This window comes from Haliotis asinina, chromosome 11 (assembly GCF_037392515.1).
Source record: "Haliotis asinina isolate JCU_RB_2024 chromosome 11, JCU_Hal_asi_v2, whole genome shotgun sequence".
NCBI lineage: Eukaryota > Metazoa > Mollusca > Gastropoda > Lepetellida > Haliotidae > Haliotis > Haliotis asinina.
Window position 1 is genome coordinate 24,493,649 of NC_090290.1, and position 22,246 is coordinate 24,515,894.

The following is a 22,246-nucleotide window of genomic DNA, read 5'->3' on the forward strand; positions in this document are numbered from 1 at the left end:
AGTGGGATACAAGTATATAACATGAAAGCCAGTGATTTCTATGAAATATTTTTGATTTATTTCATTCAGTATCTGTAGTCTTGCAGAGACTGATATTAACAGCAAATAAATGAAATGTACATACATCCATCTCACTCAGTAATTAATTAGGAAACAGACAAGGTATAGGTTGGAGTGGGATACAAGTATATAACATGAAAGCCAGTGATTTCTATGAAATATTTTTGATTTATTTCATTCAGTATCTGTAGTCTTGCAGAGACTGATATTAACAGCAAATAAATGAAATGTACATGCATCCATCTCACTCAGTAATTAATTAGGAAACAGACAAGGTATAGGTTGGAGTGGGATACAAGTATATAACATGAAAGCCAGTGGTTTCTATGAAATATTTTTGATTTATTTCATTCAGTATCTGTAGTCTTGCAGAGACTGATATTAACAGCAAATAAATGAAATGTACATACATCCATCTCACTCAGTAATTAATTAGGAAACAGACAAGGTATAGGTTGGAGTGGGATACAAGTATATAACATGAAAGCCAGTGATTTCTATGAAATATTTTTGATTATTTCATTCAGTATCTGTAGTCTTGCAGAGACTGATATTAACAGCAAATAAATGAAATGTACATACATCCATCTCACTCAGTAATTAATTAGGAAACAGACAAGGTATAGGTTGGAGTGGGATACAAGTATATAACATGAAAGCCAGTGATTTCTATGAAATATTTTTGATTTATTTCATTCAGTATCTGTAGTCTTGCAGAGACTGATATTAACAGCAAATAAATGAAATGTACATGCATCCATCTCACTCAGTAATTAATTAGGAAACAGACAAGGTATAGGTTGGAGTGGGATACAAGTATATAACATGAAAGCCAGTGATTTCTATGAAATATTTTTGATTTATTTCATTCAGTATCTGTAGTCTTGCAGAGACTGATATTAACAGCAAATAAATGAAATGTACATACATCCATCTCACTCAGTAATTAATTAGGAAACAGACAAGGTATAGGTTGGAGTGGGATACAAGTATATAACATGAAAGCCAGTGATTTCTATGAAATACTTTTGATTTATTTCATTCAGTATCTGTAGTCTTGCAGAGACTGATATTAACAGCAAATAAATGAAATGTACATACATCCATCTCACTCAGTAATTGATTAGGAAACAGACAAGGTATAGGTTGGAGTGGGATACAAGTATATAACATGAAAGCCAGTGATTTCTATGAAATATTTTTGATTTATTTCATTCAGTATCTGTAGTCTTGCAGAGACTGATATTAACAGCAAATAAATGAAATGTACATGCATCCATCTCACTCAGTAATTAATTAGGAAACAGACAAGGTATAGGTTGGAGTGGGATACAAGTATATAACATGAAAGCCAGTGATTTCTATGAAATATTTTTGATTTATTTCATTCAGTATCTGTAGTCTTGCAGAGACTGATATTAACAGCAAATAAATGAAATGTACATACATCCATCTCACTCAGTAATTAATTAGGAAACAGACAAGGTATAGGTTGGAGTGGGATACAAGTATATAACATGAAAGCCAGTGATTTCTATGAAATACTTTTGATTTATTTCATTCAGTATCTGTAGTCTTGCAGAGACTGATATTAACAGCAAATAAATGAAATGTACATACATCCATCTCACTCAGTAATTAATTAGGAAACAGACAAGGTATAGGTTGGAGTGGGATACAAGTATATAACATGAAAGCCAGTGATTTCTATGAAATATTTTTTATTTATTTCATTTAGTATCTGTAGTCTTTCAGAAACTTTGATATTACCAGCAAGTAAATGAAATGTACATGCGTCCATTTCATTCAGTAACTAATTAGGAAACAGACAAAGTATAGGTTGGAGTTGGATACAAGTATATAATATGAAAGCCTGTGATTTCTATGAAAATGTTTTGATTTATTCCAATCAGTATCTGTAGTCTTCAGAGACTGATATTAATAGCAAATAAATGAAATGTACATATGTCCATTTTATTCAGTAATTAATTAGGAAACAGACAAAGTATAGGTTGGAGTGGGATACAAGTATATAACATGTGGAGGGATCAGGTGGTTGCTCGGGTCTTCGTTCATTACAAATTAAGACGGCTTAGTGCATGTTCTGTTGGAAATAACCTAATATGCTTTGATAAGGGCCACTGATGGGGCTGGTGACGGGACGATTACCGCAGTCGTTATTAGGTTTTACTGGAGGATCCTGGCCATGTGCGTATAGTTTATGGACACTGGTTCGGATATTGTTGCATGTTTTTGCCTTCCTTGTACAAAGAGAGGAAGATTGCTCGATGATTATTCTCGTTAGCAGTGATTGATTGAAACTAACGTCCACCAAGTAGGGGCTACTCATTTTCATCTCGCGTCTATTGTTAGGCCTGGTGATTGATTTGATTGATAATTATGATTGAAAAGTGACCAAAGTTGTGTTTTTCATTATTATGCTGGCCTTTTTATTATCACAAGTACATTGACCCCCATCGATACATTAGTGGATTTTATAGCCAAATCAAGGAAGGGCAAAATAATTTCAAAATCAGATATTGAATTTTTCTTTTGAAACTTTTGCTGGTAATGAACTGCTTTTCTTTGAAGGAGTGATTTATCCTTCATCTTCACTCAATTTACTGCTAGTCTATCAAAAGCAGTTTTGTGATTGAGAAATGAAATGTTTCATGTTTTGGAAACTGTCAGTTACAGAGTGCAAGAGCCAGTCAACTGGTCTGTAGATTCATTGTATCTGAGATCACTGTACAGGGTAACCAGAATTGATTTGAAGGTTGAATAATTTACGAACGGGAAAGTTTGTATGTGGCCTCTGTGAACTGAGTCTTGATTAGATTAGTCAGATCATACAGAGGCAGCTCGTGATATGTCTGATCGACAAATTCACATCTTAATTGAATAAAGAATCTTCATGGAAAACTTCAGCTATAACACCGAAAGTTCTTTCCAGTTCATTTCATTTACAGTCTCAAATTAAACTTTTCAAATTATTTGCTCTGATTGATAGAAATAGAAATTTTCTATTGTCTCTATAAATTGTACAAATTAATTGACCCATCAGTTTGGTCATTGTGTGGTTTTACAAATTTATCTGTGAATAGAATATCTATATGTTTCTTCCAGTGTTTAAGCATACCGCTGTCAGATATACATTCTTGTTATCTCTGGCTCTCAATCAGATACACTGGGCTGTTTCCTCACTGATATTTGCGTATTGTAACTGTAATCCTTCATCTAAACAACCCTTGTAGGTCGTGTAAGTGATCTACACAAAATTACTGGCATTGCAGTAGATACCCCAACAAGCAGACGTCAAATTGGCCAACTGGGCGGCCATTTTGTTTTTCTTGAAATTCCCCATCTGAGAATTGGTCCTGATGTTTTTATACAAACTTGAACATCTGAGATCTGTCATGATTCTTGCTTCAGAGACTTCTAATTGGCATCCAGGGCAATAGACACCAGCTATTGGTACATTTCACCCATGGATGTGGTTAGCATCAGAGATGTGTTTATTTGATCAGTGTCTGTGAGTCTGTTTTTGCATTGTTTTCTCACCTTTCATTGATTTGGATTCACAATGTTAATGAATCAAGAACCTTTGGTTTTGGTCAAATCATTATTTGCAGATATATCCAATTGATAAACTTGTGAATTATTCAGAACTGAAGAACATACGGCCTTCTCCATGCATACTCATTTCATAACAGGAAATAAATCCATTACTTTCATATGCAAATTCAAATAGACATTCTGATCAATCTACATATAACTGAGATGTACGATTATTCTCAGAGCAATTACAGAGTTTTGTGAACACAAGCCATTGTTATGGTGGATAATTTATTTTTCAATATCCCCCTCATAAAATTCTTGAGCAGTGCGACTAATTGCATTTTGGGCTGGACATAAAATTCTGGTATTGAAACTTGAAATTTACCACCGCCATTGTAGAGACATTTGAATGTCAGTGGTAATGTGAATGTCAGTGACATTTCAGTTCTAGAAAGTGTGTTCTTGAAGCAGTTGGTGCCATATGGCGCCTGTAAACACTTGATACCGTTTTATCTAGGACAACGGCAAGTGCAGCTTCAATTAGCTACAGCCCAATTCTATTTTAATCTGACTTTCTGAATGTGGAATCTGTTGGGACTTGTTGCAGGAGTTGGAGTGTCCACCACAGGTGATTACAGTTAAATGCTCTAGGAAATGCAAGGCACACTTCATTGTCACATGGATGGATGTGACAAAATTGTGTAAATGGAACCTGTCAGTTTGAATAGATCACAAGTGCTACATCTCTGTTCTAATGTCTTAAACCCAAGGCTTGCTCCCCTTGTGAAAGTACCTTTTAAACAATTTATGATGGTGAGTGAAAAAATCTTAAGTGACTTTGAAGGTATCCAGAGAACCAGACCTGATGGGAACTGTTTGTTTGTTCATGATTTTACATTTCTACGAGTTCTGCTAGTAAGACAGTCATTAACAAACTGAAGTTAGTTGATGGGCAAGTTTTTCCAGGGTATGCAAGATGCCTCATATCCTTGTTCAGATCTGTTGTGACCGATAGAACCTGCAGGCCTGTTTTGCTGAACTGAGTAATTGATAAGTTTCAATAAGCCCATTGCGACTTGCTCAACTCGTTCACAGGTAATGTCAGTATACAGGGCCTTGTGGCGAGACCAGATCTACGTGTTGGGGCTCGCAAGCTTCTTGTCTAAACACTCGCTTCACACTCAGATGATGTGGAGGGAAAGTACTGGGTGCCAGAACTGTAAAGGCGGCCTCCACACACCCGTAAGGCATACCATGTTTATTGTGAAAACAATCTGTTCTGTCGAACAGGAAGTGAACCTCTCCTTGCTGTGAGGTCAAAGCAGACTTGAAGCTAACATGAGGGGCAATATGTGCCGCCAAACTTCGTAAAGGGAATTTATTTTGAAAGGGAGCAAATTCCTAGCAAATACAAAATGTGATGTCGATTTGGTTGAAAGCTGTAAACAATCTTGTGAACTGACGTCACCCTGTTTTACTGCTGTATCAGGAACGGTTGGCAATGACCCCAGAAAAATGACACATATTCTCCTGACCCCTACATCCTTTTCTCTTCCGTTGGTGGTAAAAGTGATTCCATTGTCTCGCATAACAGGGCCGTCTTGCAGCCAGTGTGATGAGGGCATGATGCAAACTAATATCAGACCCATTTGGTATTCATCTTGAACCAGTTGGGACAAAAACAGTGCACAACTTGTTCCTTATTAGGAAGTCTTGGCTTGGCCACCATTGGTTAGAACATGTCTTAGCTCTGCACTTACTACTCATTGTTCTGTGCTGCCTGGTTGAGCTAGCCACATTTTCCACATCTTGGCATACTACTTTCCATGTGAGGAATATTAGTGGATTTATTGTGCAGTGCTGAAGAACTATTCATTTGGACTGGTGCACCTCGATAAGTGTTGGAAGATAATGGCAGGGTGGATAAGCACGGACACAGCGTTTCCGTATCGCTGGACACAGTTACCGTTTCTGTCTCACTGGACACAGTCACTGTTAGCACCTCGATGGATATGAAACTTGCAGTTTATACCGTCAGACAAAGTAAGGAATGGTGGACATTTGCTATGTGTATCATAATGAAGTTATATTTCAGGTTTATTTTGTGTCAATTACTATGACGATCAATGTTAGTTTTTTGTACATGAACTTGAGTAACAATCAAAATGCACACATTTATGTGGATTATGAAATAGTTTTTGGAGAGAATCAATTTGGATATTCATTCTATCAAATCTACTTGAAAAAACATACTTCATCTTCCAAATCAAACACAAGTATTTAGAGAAACGTTGAGTAGTCAAACTTTAAAGGTGTGGTTTCTGCCCTTTCCAACAGACTATTTGTAAGTATTTAATTTTTTTCTATTCCAACAATATTTAAATTTCTTCTACAACATTTTCATCTTATATCGCAATTACGCGGTTTGACTTTAATTTCTTTGTACAGTAACTGATATATTTCATAATAAGTTTAGATTGAGAAGTTGTGCTGTAACTCGTAATGTTGAATAAACTGAAATGGCTTGATGGGAAGACCCATGAAGAACTACTTACGCTGTGTATTTCTACTGCCACTGTACATCTTAAGAGTTTCGAGGCAGTTCTCTTCTTCAAAAAGTGTAAGGTTCCAGAAACAAGATGGAATGTGAAATGGCTTCCATGTTTTGTTATTTCTAGAGATTTGGCTTTGCTAAGGAGGTTGCTTCAGTTCTTGAAGCACATTCAGTGTGGAAGTAGAGCACCACTCTGTCGTGTATACTTCCTGTGTTGCATTGTGGGTATATGTCCACTTCAGATGCACTGCAGTAATAATGTTTCAAACATCATTTCATGACATATATGTATTTAAAATTATCTTGCTTGAAATTGCTTTGATAAATCTCTGGAGAAATTTGCTAAAGTGCCCAAGTTCAAGGCTAAAAAATATCAATAGCTTGAACAACTTGTGTATAATGCTGTCTTGATTTAAGTGAAGGTGAACATCATTTTTGCTTTTTTCTCTACAATTTGAGAAAATATTCCATCACAGTACTCGCTGCAGGGACAAATTCATAACAGTACAAGTGATAGTGATTTGGTAAAATGCACCTCTGTGAACCTGAAACAAACAGTTGTTAATCTGATTAATCAGATGTTGTTTTTGGCATTTTGTATCCGTCATTTCCAGCATTGTCAAACAAAGATGTAATATTAACCATGCCTTCATTAAAAACGAAATGATCTGTCTGTTTGTCTGTCCAATGGTGCTTGATGTTGTTACATTCACAAACATTCCGAAAAATTCATTGTCTTGGTCGTCTTCATGAAAACAGTGTTGCTGTGTCAAATACAGAAACTGTTGGTTCAAATTTTTGTTTTGTTTTGGGGGTCAAGAACAAGTTGTAACAGACAAAAGGGATCCTAAAAGAACTATGATGTTCCAGGAAAAATCAATGCTGCTTGACTGTCAAAATTAACAATGCCATTTCAAAATATTTTACGTGTCAACTGGTTGCCTGAAACTTTTTTGTAATGTGAAAGCCAGCTGAGTTCGTAAAGCAATACTTCCCACCTGTCTGAAATGGCTCTTAACCAGACATGCATGTTAATTGATCTATCTTTCTACATACTCTCACCTACTGCCCTGTAGCCTGGAGCTGTATTTTTGTAAAATCATTTATCTTCCACGAGGAAAGACTTAATTTTAGCATCTTGTTAGCAATAGACGTTATTAGGTCAAGTAACTTCTGAACGAGCTTCGACGAAGCTGCCTTAACCTGATTTAACATACATGCTTTAGAAATGACAAGGTAGTTCCAATCACTGTGTTTGACTTGTGTCTGTTAAGGCTTGATAATGGAGAAGGATTGGACATAGGAACTGCGTTGCTTAGAGCACTTCTTGGTTGATTTGACAGAAGGAGTTATTCGGAACTCAAGCCTGAAGGAAGTTGCATGTTTGTGTTATGTCTGTTAGTTGGCTCCACCTGCTGGGGAAATGTTGAACTACTCCAGGCGGGATGTCTTTATAAGATTTGTTATCTCATAGCCATTGCCAAGGGAGTAAGTCAGGATATTCTGGTAAATATGTAACTTTTGTCATACATTGGTATGTTTGGACATTTCATTAGTATGGTCATGTCCTACATTAATCATTGTTCAGGCAAATGTTTTTTCCTTTCCACTTGAGCCAGGTGGATGTATCTTTTGTAAAAGATTTTTTTTACTATTGGATGATGAGTGGAAGAGTGGAATATGTTTTTTGTGAATGTTTTGTTGGTATTATTTGATGAATCATTTGTGTAATTTAGATTTGGTGACATGATTGATGTTGGAAACATGACAGTTTGATTGGTTAGATGGTGCATATTCTCGGGCAGCTTGTTCTGCTGAAAATGAGTGGTCACAATTTGAAGCAATCAACGGTTTTATTGCTACAGTTAGATTTGAGGGGTTTGCATTTTATTTGTATTCATGATGGGATTACCTTGGTTTGATTTGTTGCAGCGATGACAGGTTATACACATGGACAGCTGTCCCTGATGGAGGATCACACACTCTGTACACCTGGTCCATCAACAACATCGCCGCCAACAGAACCACCAAATCTTCATATGTAAGTGAAAAGAATTAATAATGATGAAATATTCAAGTTGGGGGTAATTTTGCTGTCCTTAAAATACATTTCAAAAGCAATATATACCATTTGAAAATTTAGTTTCAGACAAACAATTTTATCATCTAACTACAACCACAGTTGATCAGGATTTAATGTCTGTTTTGTTATTTTTCAAGTATTGTAAACAGAAATGTCGTGAAACATAATAAATCTATTTGTGAAATAATCCTGCACAGTATGTACTTGGACCCGCGAAGATCCAGGTTAGGATTGAATTTCAGCAACCCGTACTTGTCGTAAGAGGCCACTAGCAGGATCGAGTCAGAGGTCAGGCTCACTGACTTAGTTTGACCCATCATCGTATCCCAAATGTGTAGATCAATGTTCATGCTGTTGATCCCTGGATTGTCTGGTCCAGACTCGATTATTTACAGACTGCTGCCATATAGCTGGAATATTGCTGAGTGTGGTGTAAAACTAAACTCACTCATTCACTCATTCTGTGTACTGCATGTGTTGGATCTGTGATCTTTCATGCAATAGACAATATATGATTTTAGCAAGTAAATGATGAAAATTCTTCCATGGCTCTCTACAAACTACCACATCAGAAATTGTTACATTGTCCACAAGCACCTGCAGATGAATGCTTTCCTTCCTTCTCTCTTGACTCCTACGAACCCTCAGTAGTTTACGTTCATGCTCCATCACAAACACATCAACACATCCTCAGGTTCCGTGATAACTCCTTCTCTATTTCCACAGTCCTTGTATTGAAACTGAAAACTGATAAGACCTTTGGCAAAGGACATGGCTACCCATGTAAAATTGCTACCAGTTTTAATTTCATTCTAGAGAGTTTGTTCTAAATTGAGTTTTGACAGAGTATAGTTCATGCATGTGGAAAAATGTGAAAGATTGGTATATGTGTTTTGAGAGGTATATACTGAGGGAATCAAACAAAGGAACAGAACATCATGGCAGTGTTCCTTGTTTATCCTCAGATTTCATCCAACAGCTCTGTTCAAAGCTAGTGATGAAAACTGGAAAATATGAAAGGAATGCCTGGAGTTTTAGGTGTTCCTATATTTATTTCTGTTGGTATATCATTTGAAGACAGATATGTAGAGTTGTGCTGATACTTCGGCATGTATGTTAAGCAGGTTTCTAACCTGTTTGTCTCCCCGTGTAATGCCATATATGGAACAGGTGACTAGAATGATGAGCTGATGAAGGGGTAACCACTTTTACTTTATTGCCTAAGCAAACATCCAGTTTTTCTGGTTCCACTATTTGTGACAGTTATAGCGTTTGTACAGTCTTGCTGGTCAGACCTACTACTAGCGCTTCATGGAATATGACGATCCTAGTTCGACAAGAGTTGTAACTTCCTTAGAACTGGCCAGTTGCCCTAGTCTTAGACCTGTTATTGGTTTGTGTAACATGGCCTTGACACAGTGTGGACAACATTTAGTTCCCTTGATTGCAGACACTCAACACCTTCACAAGAGCCGGAATCAAGCGACTCAAAGTTCAGGCAGAGAATGATGTCAGCCAGGTGCAAGCCACCTTGAACCTGACAGTCCAGTACCCTATAGTGTCCATACAACTTGACATCCCTGCAACTCCCCTTGGCACCCTCACCAACATCTCCATCATCGTCAATGGCGGCTTGAACTTCTCTGTGTCTTGCCACTTTGGGGATGGGACAGTAACAACATCATCTTCGCAGCTGCACAAGGGTGGTGTGGCAACAGTGCACAAGGCCCATGACGAGAAAGGCATTCCACCTGTGTACCACATGATCATGTCTCACATATACTCAAACACAGGACTCTATGACGTCAATGTTACCGTGAGCAATCTCTTCTCAGCTGTCGATCAAGTGTCCAAGGCTCTAGTTGATGAGCCAATATCAGGAATCAACATGCTGACCAACTCGGACACCCTGGTTCCTGTGGGGGAGGTGGTGACAGTATCCGTGAAAGTTGCCAGTGGCCGGGATCTCACTTTCAAGTGGAAACTGACTGATGTCAACTCCAATGCCATTGAGTACTACATTGCATCAGAAGTCTACAGGTATGTCCTCATTGCTAGTGTTTGTGTATGTGTATGTGTATGTGTAGTTCAACCACTAATGTTTCAGCCTGTAATTAATCTGCTCTGGAAACAGACAAGGTTTATGATATGAGCAGCTTTCCAGACGATCGAATGAGTTTGTCTCTGTGAGCACGTGATAGAGGGCTCTGTCTGTGTTTGTGTTACGATAACAACATTTGGGACGTATATAAGCTTGTAATTGTCTGTGACAATTCTTTAGGACAGACGAACAACAACTTGTCTTTGCTGTGTGTTCTTGCTGAACATTGTCAGTATATACTTGCTGAGGTTTTCTAATGCAGAGGAAACATTTAGACAACTTTTCCCTTTTTAACCTGGGAATTATTTTCTGTGTGCATCAAAATCTGTTATCAGCTGAATTTTCTGTTCAAGAGTTCATTCCCATCTATCCCACTAGTGAGTGGTCTATCCATCTTGCCACGGTGAGCGACCGACAAATTGTGACACAACAATTAATTTAAAATACAAGTGACGCAATTTGCTCAATCCTTATTCATACTCCTTTTAGAAGGTGACATCAACGAGATTAATCCAGATGGTAATCCCACTGCATTCTTAATATAAACAGTCAACAGGAGAGCTGTTTTCAAATGCCGGTTTAGAGAGTGTTAATTACTGTAAATTACTTCATAAACAGTAATTACTGTTGAAGTACAGAATAGACTGATTAGAGGGTGTGTAAATGATCAAAATTTAACAGGCCTCTGCCAGGACCAAATTCTAGTGCAGATTTAGAGAGCATGCCTGATGCGTGGGCTGCCAGGTTTGAGTGCTCCAACTGTACTTTACGTCAGTATGTCCTTGTTTGAAGTTTTTTCATGACTTATGTTGCATGACCCCTTGTTGGGGGTTGTGTCAAAACTTATGTCAGTATATCATTTTTGGGGTTGTGTCAAAACTTATGTCGATATATCCTGGTTAGATGTTATCCCATTCCTTTTCTCAGTATATCATTGGTGGGGATTGTCTCGTAACTTTTGTTGATATATCATTTTGGCGTTGGCTCATAACTCATGTGGAAATATCATTCTTAGAGGACCTCATAAATTTAGTCAACATATCATTTTTGGGTTTGGATGATAACTTTTGTCGAAATATACTGTTGGTTGGGATAGGGGGCTGGTTCATAGTTTATGTTCATATAGCCTTGTTAGGCTTCAAATTAGGTCACGGTATTAATTGTTTAGTTTTCTTATAACCATTGTCAGTAAAATGTTTTGTAAAAGCTTCTGCACACAGTCTAAGATAGATCTGTGTGAACTATTCAGCGTCAACCATTCTATACCAAATAAACGAGATCTGCCATCCTTGATTATCTCTTGTAGGTTGTGTGTGGGGGTGGAGTGGGTGTGTGGGTGTGTGTGTGGGTGCACGTGCAGTGGGGTGGCGGTGGGAGGTCCTATATGGTGAGTGTACCTAATAACCACTGTATGACTTCATTTAGAATCTCCTTTGAATGTTGAAATGCTAAATATAGTATTCCAGGCAAATTAAAGTAATTACATTGTGGTTGCACCAGCTGTGTCGGTGGACTTGTGTAGTCACATGCCGCAGGGACACCTGGACTTGCATGTGTATGAATGGACCTACTTCTCTTCCTTCGAAGTTCAGGAATAACAGTCTTCTCATTATGGCAGATATCTCAAGGTTTCACTTGCACAGTTTTCAATGTAGATCTGTGCTAAAATATTGTGTGAAGGGACCTTTGGATTGGTTGTCGATTGTCTCATTGGGTGAGACCATGAAAATGAAGCTATGGTGTATTATGAGTCGGGGATATTTATGTTAGATAATGCCTATTTTGGATGACATGGAAATTATATGTTTCCTCATGCAGCTAGTGTATAGTGACTGACCAGGGGCTCCGTTCACAAAGCAACCTTTACTAATGGTTATCCTTGACTCCAATTCTTTAACACTGCACTATGGTTACCTAAGTCAGAGGCACTACTTCAAGACCAGGGGCTCCTTTCACAAAGCAACCTTTACGAAAGGTTATCCTTGACTCCTATTTTTTATTGCACTGGGGCTACCTCAGTGACAGACATCACTTTAGTGCTTTGTGAAAGTAGGACCAAGTAAACAAGTGTAAACTGTATTGTAAACAATGTTCACAGTGGAGCTTGACTTTCTTGTAGTGAAGCCAACACCAGTAACGTCACGTACATCTTCATCGTGCCCAACAAGTACCGCGTGAGCGTCATCATTATGAGTGCCCTCTACAATGAACCTGTGGAAGCAACTTTACCCAAAATATTTCATGCTGTACAGAAAATCACCAGTGTCAACTTACGTGCAGATATGGCCGCAGCAGCTGTTGATGAGAAGATAGAAATCACAGCGACGTAAGTACTTTTTTAATTAGAAGATAATTATTTTGTGTGGGCTCATCTGTGAGTATTATTGAGTATTCGGTAACAGGAAGTTCTATTTTGGGCCAACATTTTAAGTACAGATGTTAGCCTAGGCCAACTTTATTTCTTGTTTTACAGATTTTTGTACTCAGAAAAACAAGGGATGCAGGGCTAGGAAAAGTCAGGGGGTGAAAAAAAATAAGAAAAGAATTCACCAATCAAAACAAAAAAACACACATTTTCAAAAGCAATGTTGTTATTTTTTTTCTTATTCATGAAAACGTGCTGCCTGATCCATAAAACATAAAATAAAATTGATCTGGCCTAATTAGTAATATTATGACGCAATGTCTCTCTCTCTCTCTGTGTACTGTACAGCTGGAAGATAGACATGACATTTGCGCTTGTATACCTCATAATGTCATACTACACAGGATGACACAGGATGACATGTCATCTCAAACCACTAAATTAGCAAGATGAAAATGACTTACTTTGGACTTGGAAATATGCTATGTGCAGTGAAAGATCCAGATTTCTTGTATTAGGATCCACTTGGATCAGTAAGACTGCAGCATACTCTGCCATATGTTTGATAATATTATCCATGGTTTTGTTAATGATGGCACAGATTTTTTGTTGGGATCTGTTAGTGATGAAGGTGTTGTTAAAACATGAAGACATCCTGAAGGACAAGATTTGAATCATTGAAATATGAAAAACAGGTGATAATTTGATGAATGAAATGCCAAGAGATAATGTCACTAAGTATGATGAACTATATTTCGCCATTGATGAATTAAACAAGTAAGTTTTTTGTGTGTAAAACCTTAAAAGTTATTAATCTGACTAATGTGTGTTGTGAATAATGGATGATTGTTTGCCTGCAGTATTGAAGAGGGCTCAGATGTGGTCTGTCTGTTTGACTTCGGTGATGGCCATACTGCACAGAAGAACGGCACCATGAACATCCTGAACTACATCACCTGTGTTGTTGCACACACATTCACACAAGGTAAGCCATCAGCATTCAACAATCAGGGTATTACTTGCTTTAGACAGCAGGCGATGGAATGTTGTCCATCGTTAACACTAGACAGTACAATGATGATGGAATCTCAACGTAGAAGTGGGTGAGTTTAGTTTTGTGCAACACTCAGCAATATTCCAGCTGTATGGCAGTGGTCTGTAAATAATTGAGTCTGGACCAGATAATCCAGTGATCAACGGCATGACCATTTGGGATACAATGACATGTGTCAGCAAAGTCAGTGAGCCAGATCACCTGATTCTGTTAGTCTCCTCTTATGAGAAGCTTGGGTTACTGAAGATCAGTTCTAACCCGGATCTTTTCAGGTATTCAAGCGTGGAAGTTATTCAGCAGTTAAATCTGTACAACATGTACAGCTACTTTCAGGTGTCCCTCAGCAATGATATGTCCCCAGTGCTTCATAGGGCTGTTATGATTCACTGGCATAATCACTGAATCGACCTTATCACTTCATGAATTAAATTTGTTGTTCGAGATCTCTAGAATATAAATTTATGAATTTTATTGAAAAATATATACTAAAAATAAAGTAAACTCTTGACTCGTTATTGTGTTCACAAACATTTATATTCATGACCCAATATTTGTTAGATGTATTGTATTCACTGCAATGTGGATTCGTTACTGTTGTAGGCTGTTTGCTTAATCTGCTGTAGAATCATTCATACTCACTCAGACCTAGTACATGCTCTGAAACAATTATTAGTTGTGATGGCCTGTATAGTTGCCAATGAATGGCCCCATGGTAAAGCCGTCAGCCTGCCTGAAACCCATGTTAAATTTCCCACAGGAGTACCAAGTGTCGACAGCTAAGCCCATTTCTGTAGTTCTTCCTCTGCTCCAATACAAGCCATAGGGTGACAGCCAGCCATAAACAATACCATATAACCTGCCATAAAAAACACATTATAGTGCAATTCGAGCTCCACCTACAACCAAGCATCATGTGCTTCAATTACCTACAATGTAGACATTACTGGCTTTTTATCAAAGAAAGTTGTGATCAGGCAATCCACTTTACATGCCATGTTGTGGCCACGGCTACCTTGGGGGTGACCAGAGACATGGCTGATATTATCCCGTTGGTGGTCTGGCCCATTGTCACAGTAGGGGAATTGCTTTTGTGGATGAATTATGATGAAATAAAGTAATTTATTATTACTTTTATGACTGGCATTGCATGCGTGGGGGTGATTCATTATTTATGATATGGCTATTGTGTGCATGTGATGTACCTGATCCCAAGTCCATAGCATCAAGTGCTGATAGGCTTAGGCTTGCTCAAATGCTTTCTGTTTTTCTTGACCTGCTTTGCTCCAAAAGCTCCTTGCCCCTAACTTGTGTCCTAATCTGAAGCAGGGAATTTTCATTTTCAATTTCTTGTCTTTAGCAAGAAGGGATATTCAGCTGTACATCCCCATGTCTCCTGTTCCCCAAAGAATTAACCCAAAAAACAGGGCACACATTAACTATTAACATACTGAATACAATAAGCTGAATCGTTTGTAAGTATTCATCTGAAGTGCAGTTACTTTGTGTCTTTATCCTGATATATAACAGAAGATCATAATCAATAATTGTAAAGTATGGCTTGAAGATACTAGTACTAAGTTGTGTTGAAGCCTGTGTGTCCTTGAAGTGTACGTGTCACAAGGTCAGCTTCATGTCAGGAATAAGATGCAAGTTAGGTGTGAACTGTTCTGGGCTGTATACAATGTTCGAAAATACCTGCCTACCCGATTGCCCAGGACAGGTTATTTTCAACACAGACTGCCAGATTGTCAACTTCTTTTATCCAAAGGTTGGGTTAAAATTTAGACATGTATATGAAGATATTCAGCATATTTCAGAATAATAAATCATTATTAATTCACTTGTGAAAATAAATGATTGGATCACAAACTACACCATTTGTCAAGCTTAAATTATTTAGTGGCAGGCAAGTTTTGGTTGATGGCAAGTATTACATCTAACTAGCTCTTGGTCTGGTTGAACTGTTTTGGAATTTCATGCCTAGTCATATACCATAAACCATTCACTTTGTCATGGCAGCTGGTCTGAAATATGTGTTTCACATTGTCGTGTTGTGAAATTGTTGATATGTTTGTTTAATTAAAATATATCACCACGTTCAGTGTGTAATTGTTTCATGTTGAAACTGTAGGCAGCAAGTAGTTGTAGTAATATAAGAAGTTTATTACGCTAGCTCTTTCTACTGTTGCTGTTGTAACATGTTACATTACACAAATGGTTGTAGATTTCTTGTATGCTTACCTTACCCAATAGATCCTTGTTATTCATATATGTTAACATAACACAATGGGTTATAGTTATCCTGTATGTTTACCTGACCCAATAGATCCCTGTTATCCATATTTGTTAATATAACACAATGGGTTATAGTTATCCTGTATGTTTGCATGACACAATAGATACTTTTTATATCCTGTATGTTTACCTGACACAATAGATCCTCGTTATCCGTATATGTTAACATTACACAATGGGTCTTAGTTGTCCTTGTATGTTTACCTGACACAATTAATCCTTGTTGACATGACACAATGGGTCTCCAAAGTTGTGCTTAGGTGTTTACCTGACACAAGAGATCCATGTTATCTGTTTATAAACAATGGACAGTTTATCCCTACTTCTTAACATAACACAAAGGACTGTTTTATTTCTACTTGTTACCATTGAACAAAGAACAGTGTTATCCTTAATTGTTAACAGTAGAAAATGGGTAGTTTTATCACTACTTGTTGACATGACACAGTGGAAAGTTGTATCCTTAAATTTTAACATAACACAATGGGTCATTGCTTTCCTTATGCATATTGACATAACATGTTGCGTGTTGTGTGTATTATGTCATGTTTCAGTTTGTGTATACTGCGTTTTGTTTCAGTTGGTGTATATCATGTGTCTGTGACGGCAATCAACCCGCTGGGCAATGTAACTGCTGTCCTGAAGCCATTCTATGTACAAGTACCACCGACCCTGCACAGGGCTTTGTTACTGGACAAGACGAAGTACTGCTTCAAGTTTGGGGAGAACATCACTCTCGTGGCCCGCATACCTACAGGCACCAACATCAGCTACAACTGGCAGCTGGACGACGAAACAGAACTCATAGATACAGGTAGATCCTTCCCCAAAATAGGGACATTTTTTCCTAGAAGTGAACGTTCAGGAAGATTTATATACAGTTCTCCTTAAAGTAAGTAACAGCTTCAAATCCACTTTGAGGCGATGAGGTAGCCTTGTGGTTACAGCACCCCATCATTTCGCTGAAGACCTGAGTTCGATTCCCCACATTGGTACAATATGTGAAGCCGATATCATTTATCCCCTGCAGTGATATTGCTGGAATATTACTAAAACAGGTGTGAAACCAGACTCACTAATTTCAAATCCCCACAAGTTGAATCCAGTTACTGTCATTACACCAGGACCTTCCTCTAAATGATCTCAGCACTTAAATCACGCAAACTCTATGGTAAAAATGTTATTTTAACTATGTTAAAATATTCTATTTTCTTTTTGTACCTGTTCTTTTTTATTAATTTTTTGTTAAGCCCAAACCTAACCAGATTGTGTAGCAAGTTCAATGTGAGAACAGTGTCTAATTAAAAGAGCCCTTCATCCATGGACCTTTGTGTTCTGTACTTCTAATAATAGCAACATGATGTTAGCCTCTTATCTGGATTAAACAATGCATGAAATGAACATTTTGATTGCCACCTTAATTTACTTGTCTTCTTCAGCTTGCTTTGCTTATGGCTCATGGTGATTGATAATTTTCACATTTGCTTGCTTTTTGGTGTAAATGAAATTGTTTCTTTGTGCAGGTGAACGGATAACCCACAACTATCGCACTATTGGCAGGAAGTCTGTCAAGGTCACAGCCTATAACAGAGTTGACAAGATAGAAGGATTTGCTTCTGTCGACATTTTCAATGAAATACAAGGTATGAATTTCAATTTTGTGCTTTTGTATGTTGCAGTCCATAATATTTACCATCCTTGGTATGCTTTCCTACAAACTCCACTAGTAGAGATGGGATTTATCATAACGCTTACACTGTAGATTATTGAGTTTGGACACTTAAAGGTCAAATTTGCGATCACCAAATCTACTGTATGTTCTCAAACCACCATAGTTCTGTAAATTAGCTTCTGAAATAAGCGGAAAATCCATCTGTTTAAGTGTCTCGAGTTTTGCCATTCTTGGCACAATGGATCCAACGAACCAGAACCAGAAATTGAATAAATAAAATAAAGTAACCAAGACTTGTTATATAATGGAAAAAAGGATGATACAGGGTAGAGTATATGTTAAGTTTCCAAGTGATTAGATGCAGTGTATTGTTTAGGACCACCAGAGAAACCAGCCAATAACTTCAAGTCTTAAAGAAAATGTATGAGACATATTTGGTTATTCCAGTTTATAATAATTTCCCTTCTTATTTGGTTTGCAAAATGTCTGTTTACATTGAATGCTTAAGAAAAAGTCAGGGAGATAATTTCATTATTGTATTACAGTTAGAGAGGACATTAGTTTTCACCAATTCTGAGAAGGCACTTAATGATATTTAAGAAATAAAGTTTGCTGTACGACCATGTATAGTGTAATGAAGCACACTTTCATTTTGAACTATTATAGTGAAAGCATGAGGACTTCCTACAGCTGATATATGTCCTTCTGACTTTAGTTTTTCCACATGCAAAGCCATGAGACATTCCAAGAATGCATTTTAGGAACGTAAACATTGTAAATGTTGCTGTGTCCATGTTAAATTCTCAGTGGAACTGAGGCATTTTATCAGCCAGGAAACATAAATGTACCGTTTCCTCCAGTGATGCTAGCTGAGTGAAGCAACTGCACACCAAAGGAATGGGGTGCAACAGAGTAGTTTAGTGTGGGAGGCTGTCCAAGGCGATGACGACAGACATGTACCATGACGTTGGTTACATTGCGACGTAATGCAAAAGTGTTAGATTACAAAGGGGCAGATTAGAATGGCACACTGACACCGATGCATTCTGAAGGCATGCAAAAAGTGTACATTATCATCTGACAAAGTACTGTTGGTGCCTTTGATCTTTCACTGAACATCTCAGAATTTGGATTAGAATCAGTCAGTGTCCTGAGCTGTGGACTAGTCTGAAACTGTGGATAAGGGTATACCCTGAACTGTATTGTACATGATATTGTGGGTTTCTTCAAGAACAAGATGATCATGATACCAGCGAAGATCAGATGATCCATTGTATGCTGTGTTGTCACACATGAGATTGAGTCCATGTTCACCTTGTGTTTGTAGGGCTGAGGATTGACAGCTAATATAACAGAGTATGTTTTGTTTTAGGGGTGAACTTAACTGCATCACGTGATGTGGTTGGGACAATGGAGAGATTGGAGTATGTTGCCATCCCAGAACCCAATATCAAAGGAACTGTTGAGTTCTACAAATGGACTTTTGATGAATATGTGCAGTCGACAGAAAACTACATCTCATTTGCTTTCTCTAGTCCTGGAAAGTAAGTAAATGGTTTCATTGCTCAGATCATGTGATAAATATTGGTGTATTTGATTTGGATGGATGGATGTAAATCACGAAATTTTTGTGTCATGATATATTTGCGAGTGGCGACCAACAGACGTTTTTACGTCAAGATATTTTTGTGACTTGCCTAATTCTCAAAACATAGTTTAGTTGACGGTTTCAAAGCTTACTTGTACACCATTCAGTGGAGTACTTCCGCATGTATGCAATCAGTGATGTTTTCCTAAAAACAACCGTTGCAGCATAGACCAGATGAACTTTAAACAATTAAAGCTTAAATTAAATGGAATGACTCTAATAAATTTGCACTGATGAAGGACCAGTTTAGTCAGTGTCGGCGAAGCTGTTGATCTCCAGATAAGTGTCATGAAACCTATGCACACCCGCTGGATGGTCTCAGCCTTTCAAACGGTCTCTAAGGACATAGAATGTGTTTTGCGTGGTTGGCGCCTGTCTGGACTATCGGACGTACTGATTGAGTTAATTATATGAACTGGGGAATAATAAAGCAAAGATAGGACAGGTTGTTTTCTTATTATTCATTGCATTCTACCAGCATATTGCATCCTGATATTTTTGCGAGCTCAAGTTTTCGCAAAAATATCATGCTCGCAAAAATTTAATGATTTACAGTAAACACAAATAATGACAGTGCTATAATATAAAGGGTGTTAGTTCTCCTCTCCATCTATTTGAGCCAAAGACCTGAGTTGGATTCCCCACATTGAAGTCCATTTTGAATGAAGTCCATTTCTGGTGTCCATGCCATGATATTGCTGCAATATTGCTAAAAGAGGCAAAAAACCAAACTTACTCTCTTATTCTATTGGGAGTTTTGTCCCTTAGTCATGACAGGAATCGGTTATGACAGCTTCAGTCGTATCGTGGTTAAGGTTATTCCATCATGGTTTTTCTGTACCTAGCCAAATGGGTTGCACCAATATAGTAACTTCTCACCCATTTCAATAGTGGCTTTCCTGACACACCAAACTGAACATGCTACGAAAAGGGGTACCTGATGGCACAGGCCATAATTATTAACCTTGCAGGTAGCATGGGTTTTCTGGGATAATAATATGCCATGCTATTCATTGTTAGTGCTGTGAACATGGTGCGGAGTTTGGTGCTGTATAGATGGGTACTTGATTATTATTACTATTATTTTTGTTACTCATCCTTACGCCCAACTCATTTCACTCTCACTCGCTCACTCACTCACTCACTCCTTCCCCCTCACAGACATGTGGTGACAGTAGCAGCCAACAACTGCATCAGCAGAGCAGTGTCCAAACCGCTGGAGATCATGGTCATGTCCAAACTGAGGAGCCTTGCTATTCATGTTAAAGGGGAGAGTCTAGTACACCAGCCAATCAAATTCACTGCCACCTTTTGGAGCGGCGACAATCTCAACTTCACCTGGGACTTTGGTGACGGTTCCCCTATTGTACAAGGAATCAATGAAACTGCTGTACACAGCTTCAATCGGTATGTATCATCAGCTCTACGTTGTGTGGGTATATGTAGTTCACTGAATAATCACTGAGGTATATATAGTCAATCTGACTGCTTCATCTCTGACAGCATCCATGTTATCATGTTTCTGCATTTTGGGGGGAGGGGTGCTTATAGCCAGTCTGACTGCTCAACCCCATCCTATGTTTCAGTATTGGGGAATCTGACTGCTAAACTCCAGTATTGGAGAGTTTATAGTCAGTCTGACTGCCTCAACCTATCCTATGTTTCAGCACAGAGGAGTTAATAGTCAATCTGACTGCAACTCAGCATAGTCAATCTGACTGCATCACCCTATCCTCTATTTCAGCACAGGGGAGTTTATAGTCAATCTGACTGCAGTCAATGACATCAGTGGGGATTCTGTGACTGTTCAGCTGTTTATCCTCAAATGGATTTGTAAACCTCCAGAAATCACCATCCCAGGCACCTCAGCCAATAAGGTGAGAACATCTTTGCTTAAATTGCTATGGATGAACAGTGTGTACCTTCCTTCTGTCCTTCATTAATCATCATTTAAGGTTGCTGTGCAAATGATTATGGCTTTTAATCATACCAGTTTGTGGCCTGTTGTACTTCATACAAGATTGATCGATCAGTCAATACATGATTGGATATTGATTGCACCTCAATTCTAAAGCATTTTTGAGATTGTTTTCGTCAAAAAAATACTGATCCAGAAGAATGAATACTTTCAGGGTCGGTGATATTGATTTATCTATTACATCGTACAATTGCAGATCGCAGACTAGAAAACCAAACTGTTCTTTGAATTGTTCAAGAGGATTATCGCGTTTAATCATGTTGAAATATTGCAGATCAAATCTAAAAGGAGTTCTGACCTTTAGAAGTTCCCAGGTTCTGCTATGTTACATATGTTTTACACTGAAACCTGTCTAAACCAGCACCCCATTAGAATGATGGTGTTGGCAGATTTCTTTGTATATATTATTCTAGCCAATTCTGTTCCTCTCTTCCAATATAAGTTTTTTCATGGCAGATATCTGTTTTTCAGTTTACATTTTTCCATTCGGATCGAGTTCATATTGAAACTGCAGTGAAAATCAACTGTTCATCACGCGAGGAAGTCACTTACAAGTGGTCTTTCACTGATGCGGATGGCACATTGGTGCAGCCAATGAGGACAGATGGGGACATGTTGGACAAGCAGACTCTGATCCTCCAACCCCGGTCTCTGGCCCCAGGGATGTACAGAGCTAATGTCAAGGTCATTACTTCCTCAGTAATCACAAGGGTCCTGAGGATAGCCCTCAGACACTACTGATTTTGAATTTAAAAGTCTTTGAATAACAGTGTTGTAGCCTAGTGGTTAAGGTATTGTCACGTCTCCCCGAAAACCCAGGTTTGATTCCACATATGTACCATGTGTGAAACCCATTTCTGGTGACCTCTGCCGTTATA

The 22,246-nt window shown here is 38.1% G+C and overlaps 1 protein-coding gene across 2 annotated transcripts in view; it reads left to right on the forward strand.

The window, feature by feature from the left end:
* Nucleotides 1-22,246, forward strand: part of LOC137255652 (polycystin-1-like protein 1) — a 242,293-nt gene that overhangs the window by 127,518 nt on the left and 92,529 nt on the right. For both annotated transcript variants that reach the window (XM_067793125.1, XM_067793126.1), the window contains 10 exons: nt 8,105-8,213; nt 9,706-10,295; nt 12,476-12,682; nt 13,582-13,706; nt 16,651-16,884; nt 17,594-17,713; nt 19,115-19,286; nt 20,552-20,797; nt 21,135-21,267; nt 21,840-22,052. In XM_067793125.1, the coding sequence (XP_067649226.1) occupies nt 8,105-8,213; nt 9,706-10,295; nt 12,476-12,682; nt 13,582-13,706; nt 16,651-16,884; nt 17,594-17,713; nt 19,115-19,286; nt 20,552-20,797; nt 21,135-21,267; nt 21,840-22,052 (2,149 nt within the window). The remainder of the gene's footprint in view (nt 1-8,104; nt 8,214-9,705; nt 10,296-12,475; nt 12,683-13,581; nt 13,707-16,650; nt 16,885-17,593; nt 17,714-19,114; nt 19,287-20,551; nt 20,798-21,134; nt 21,268-21,839; nt 22,053-22,246) is intronic.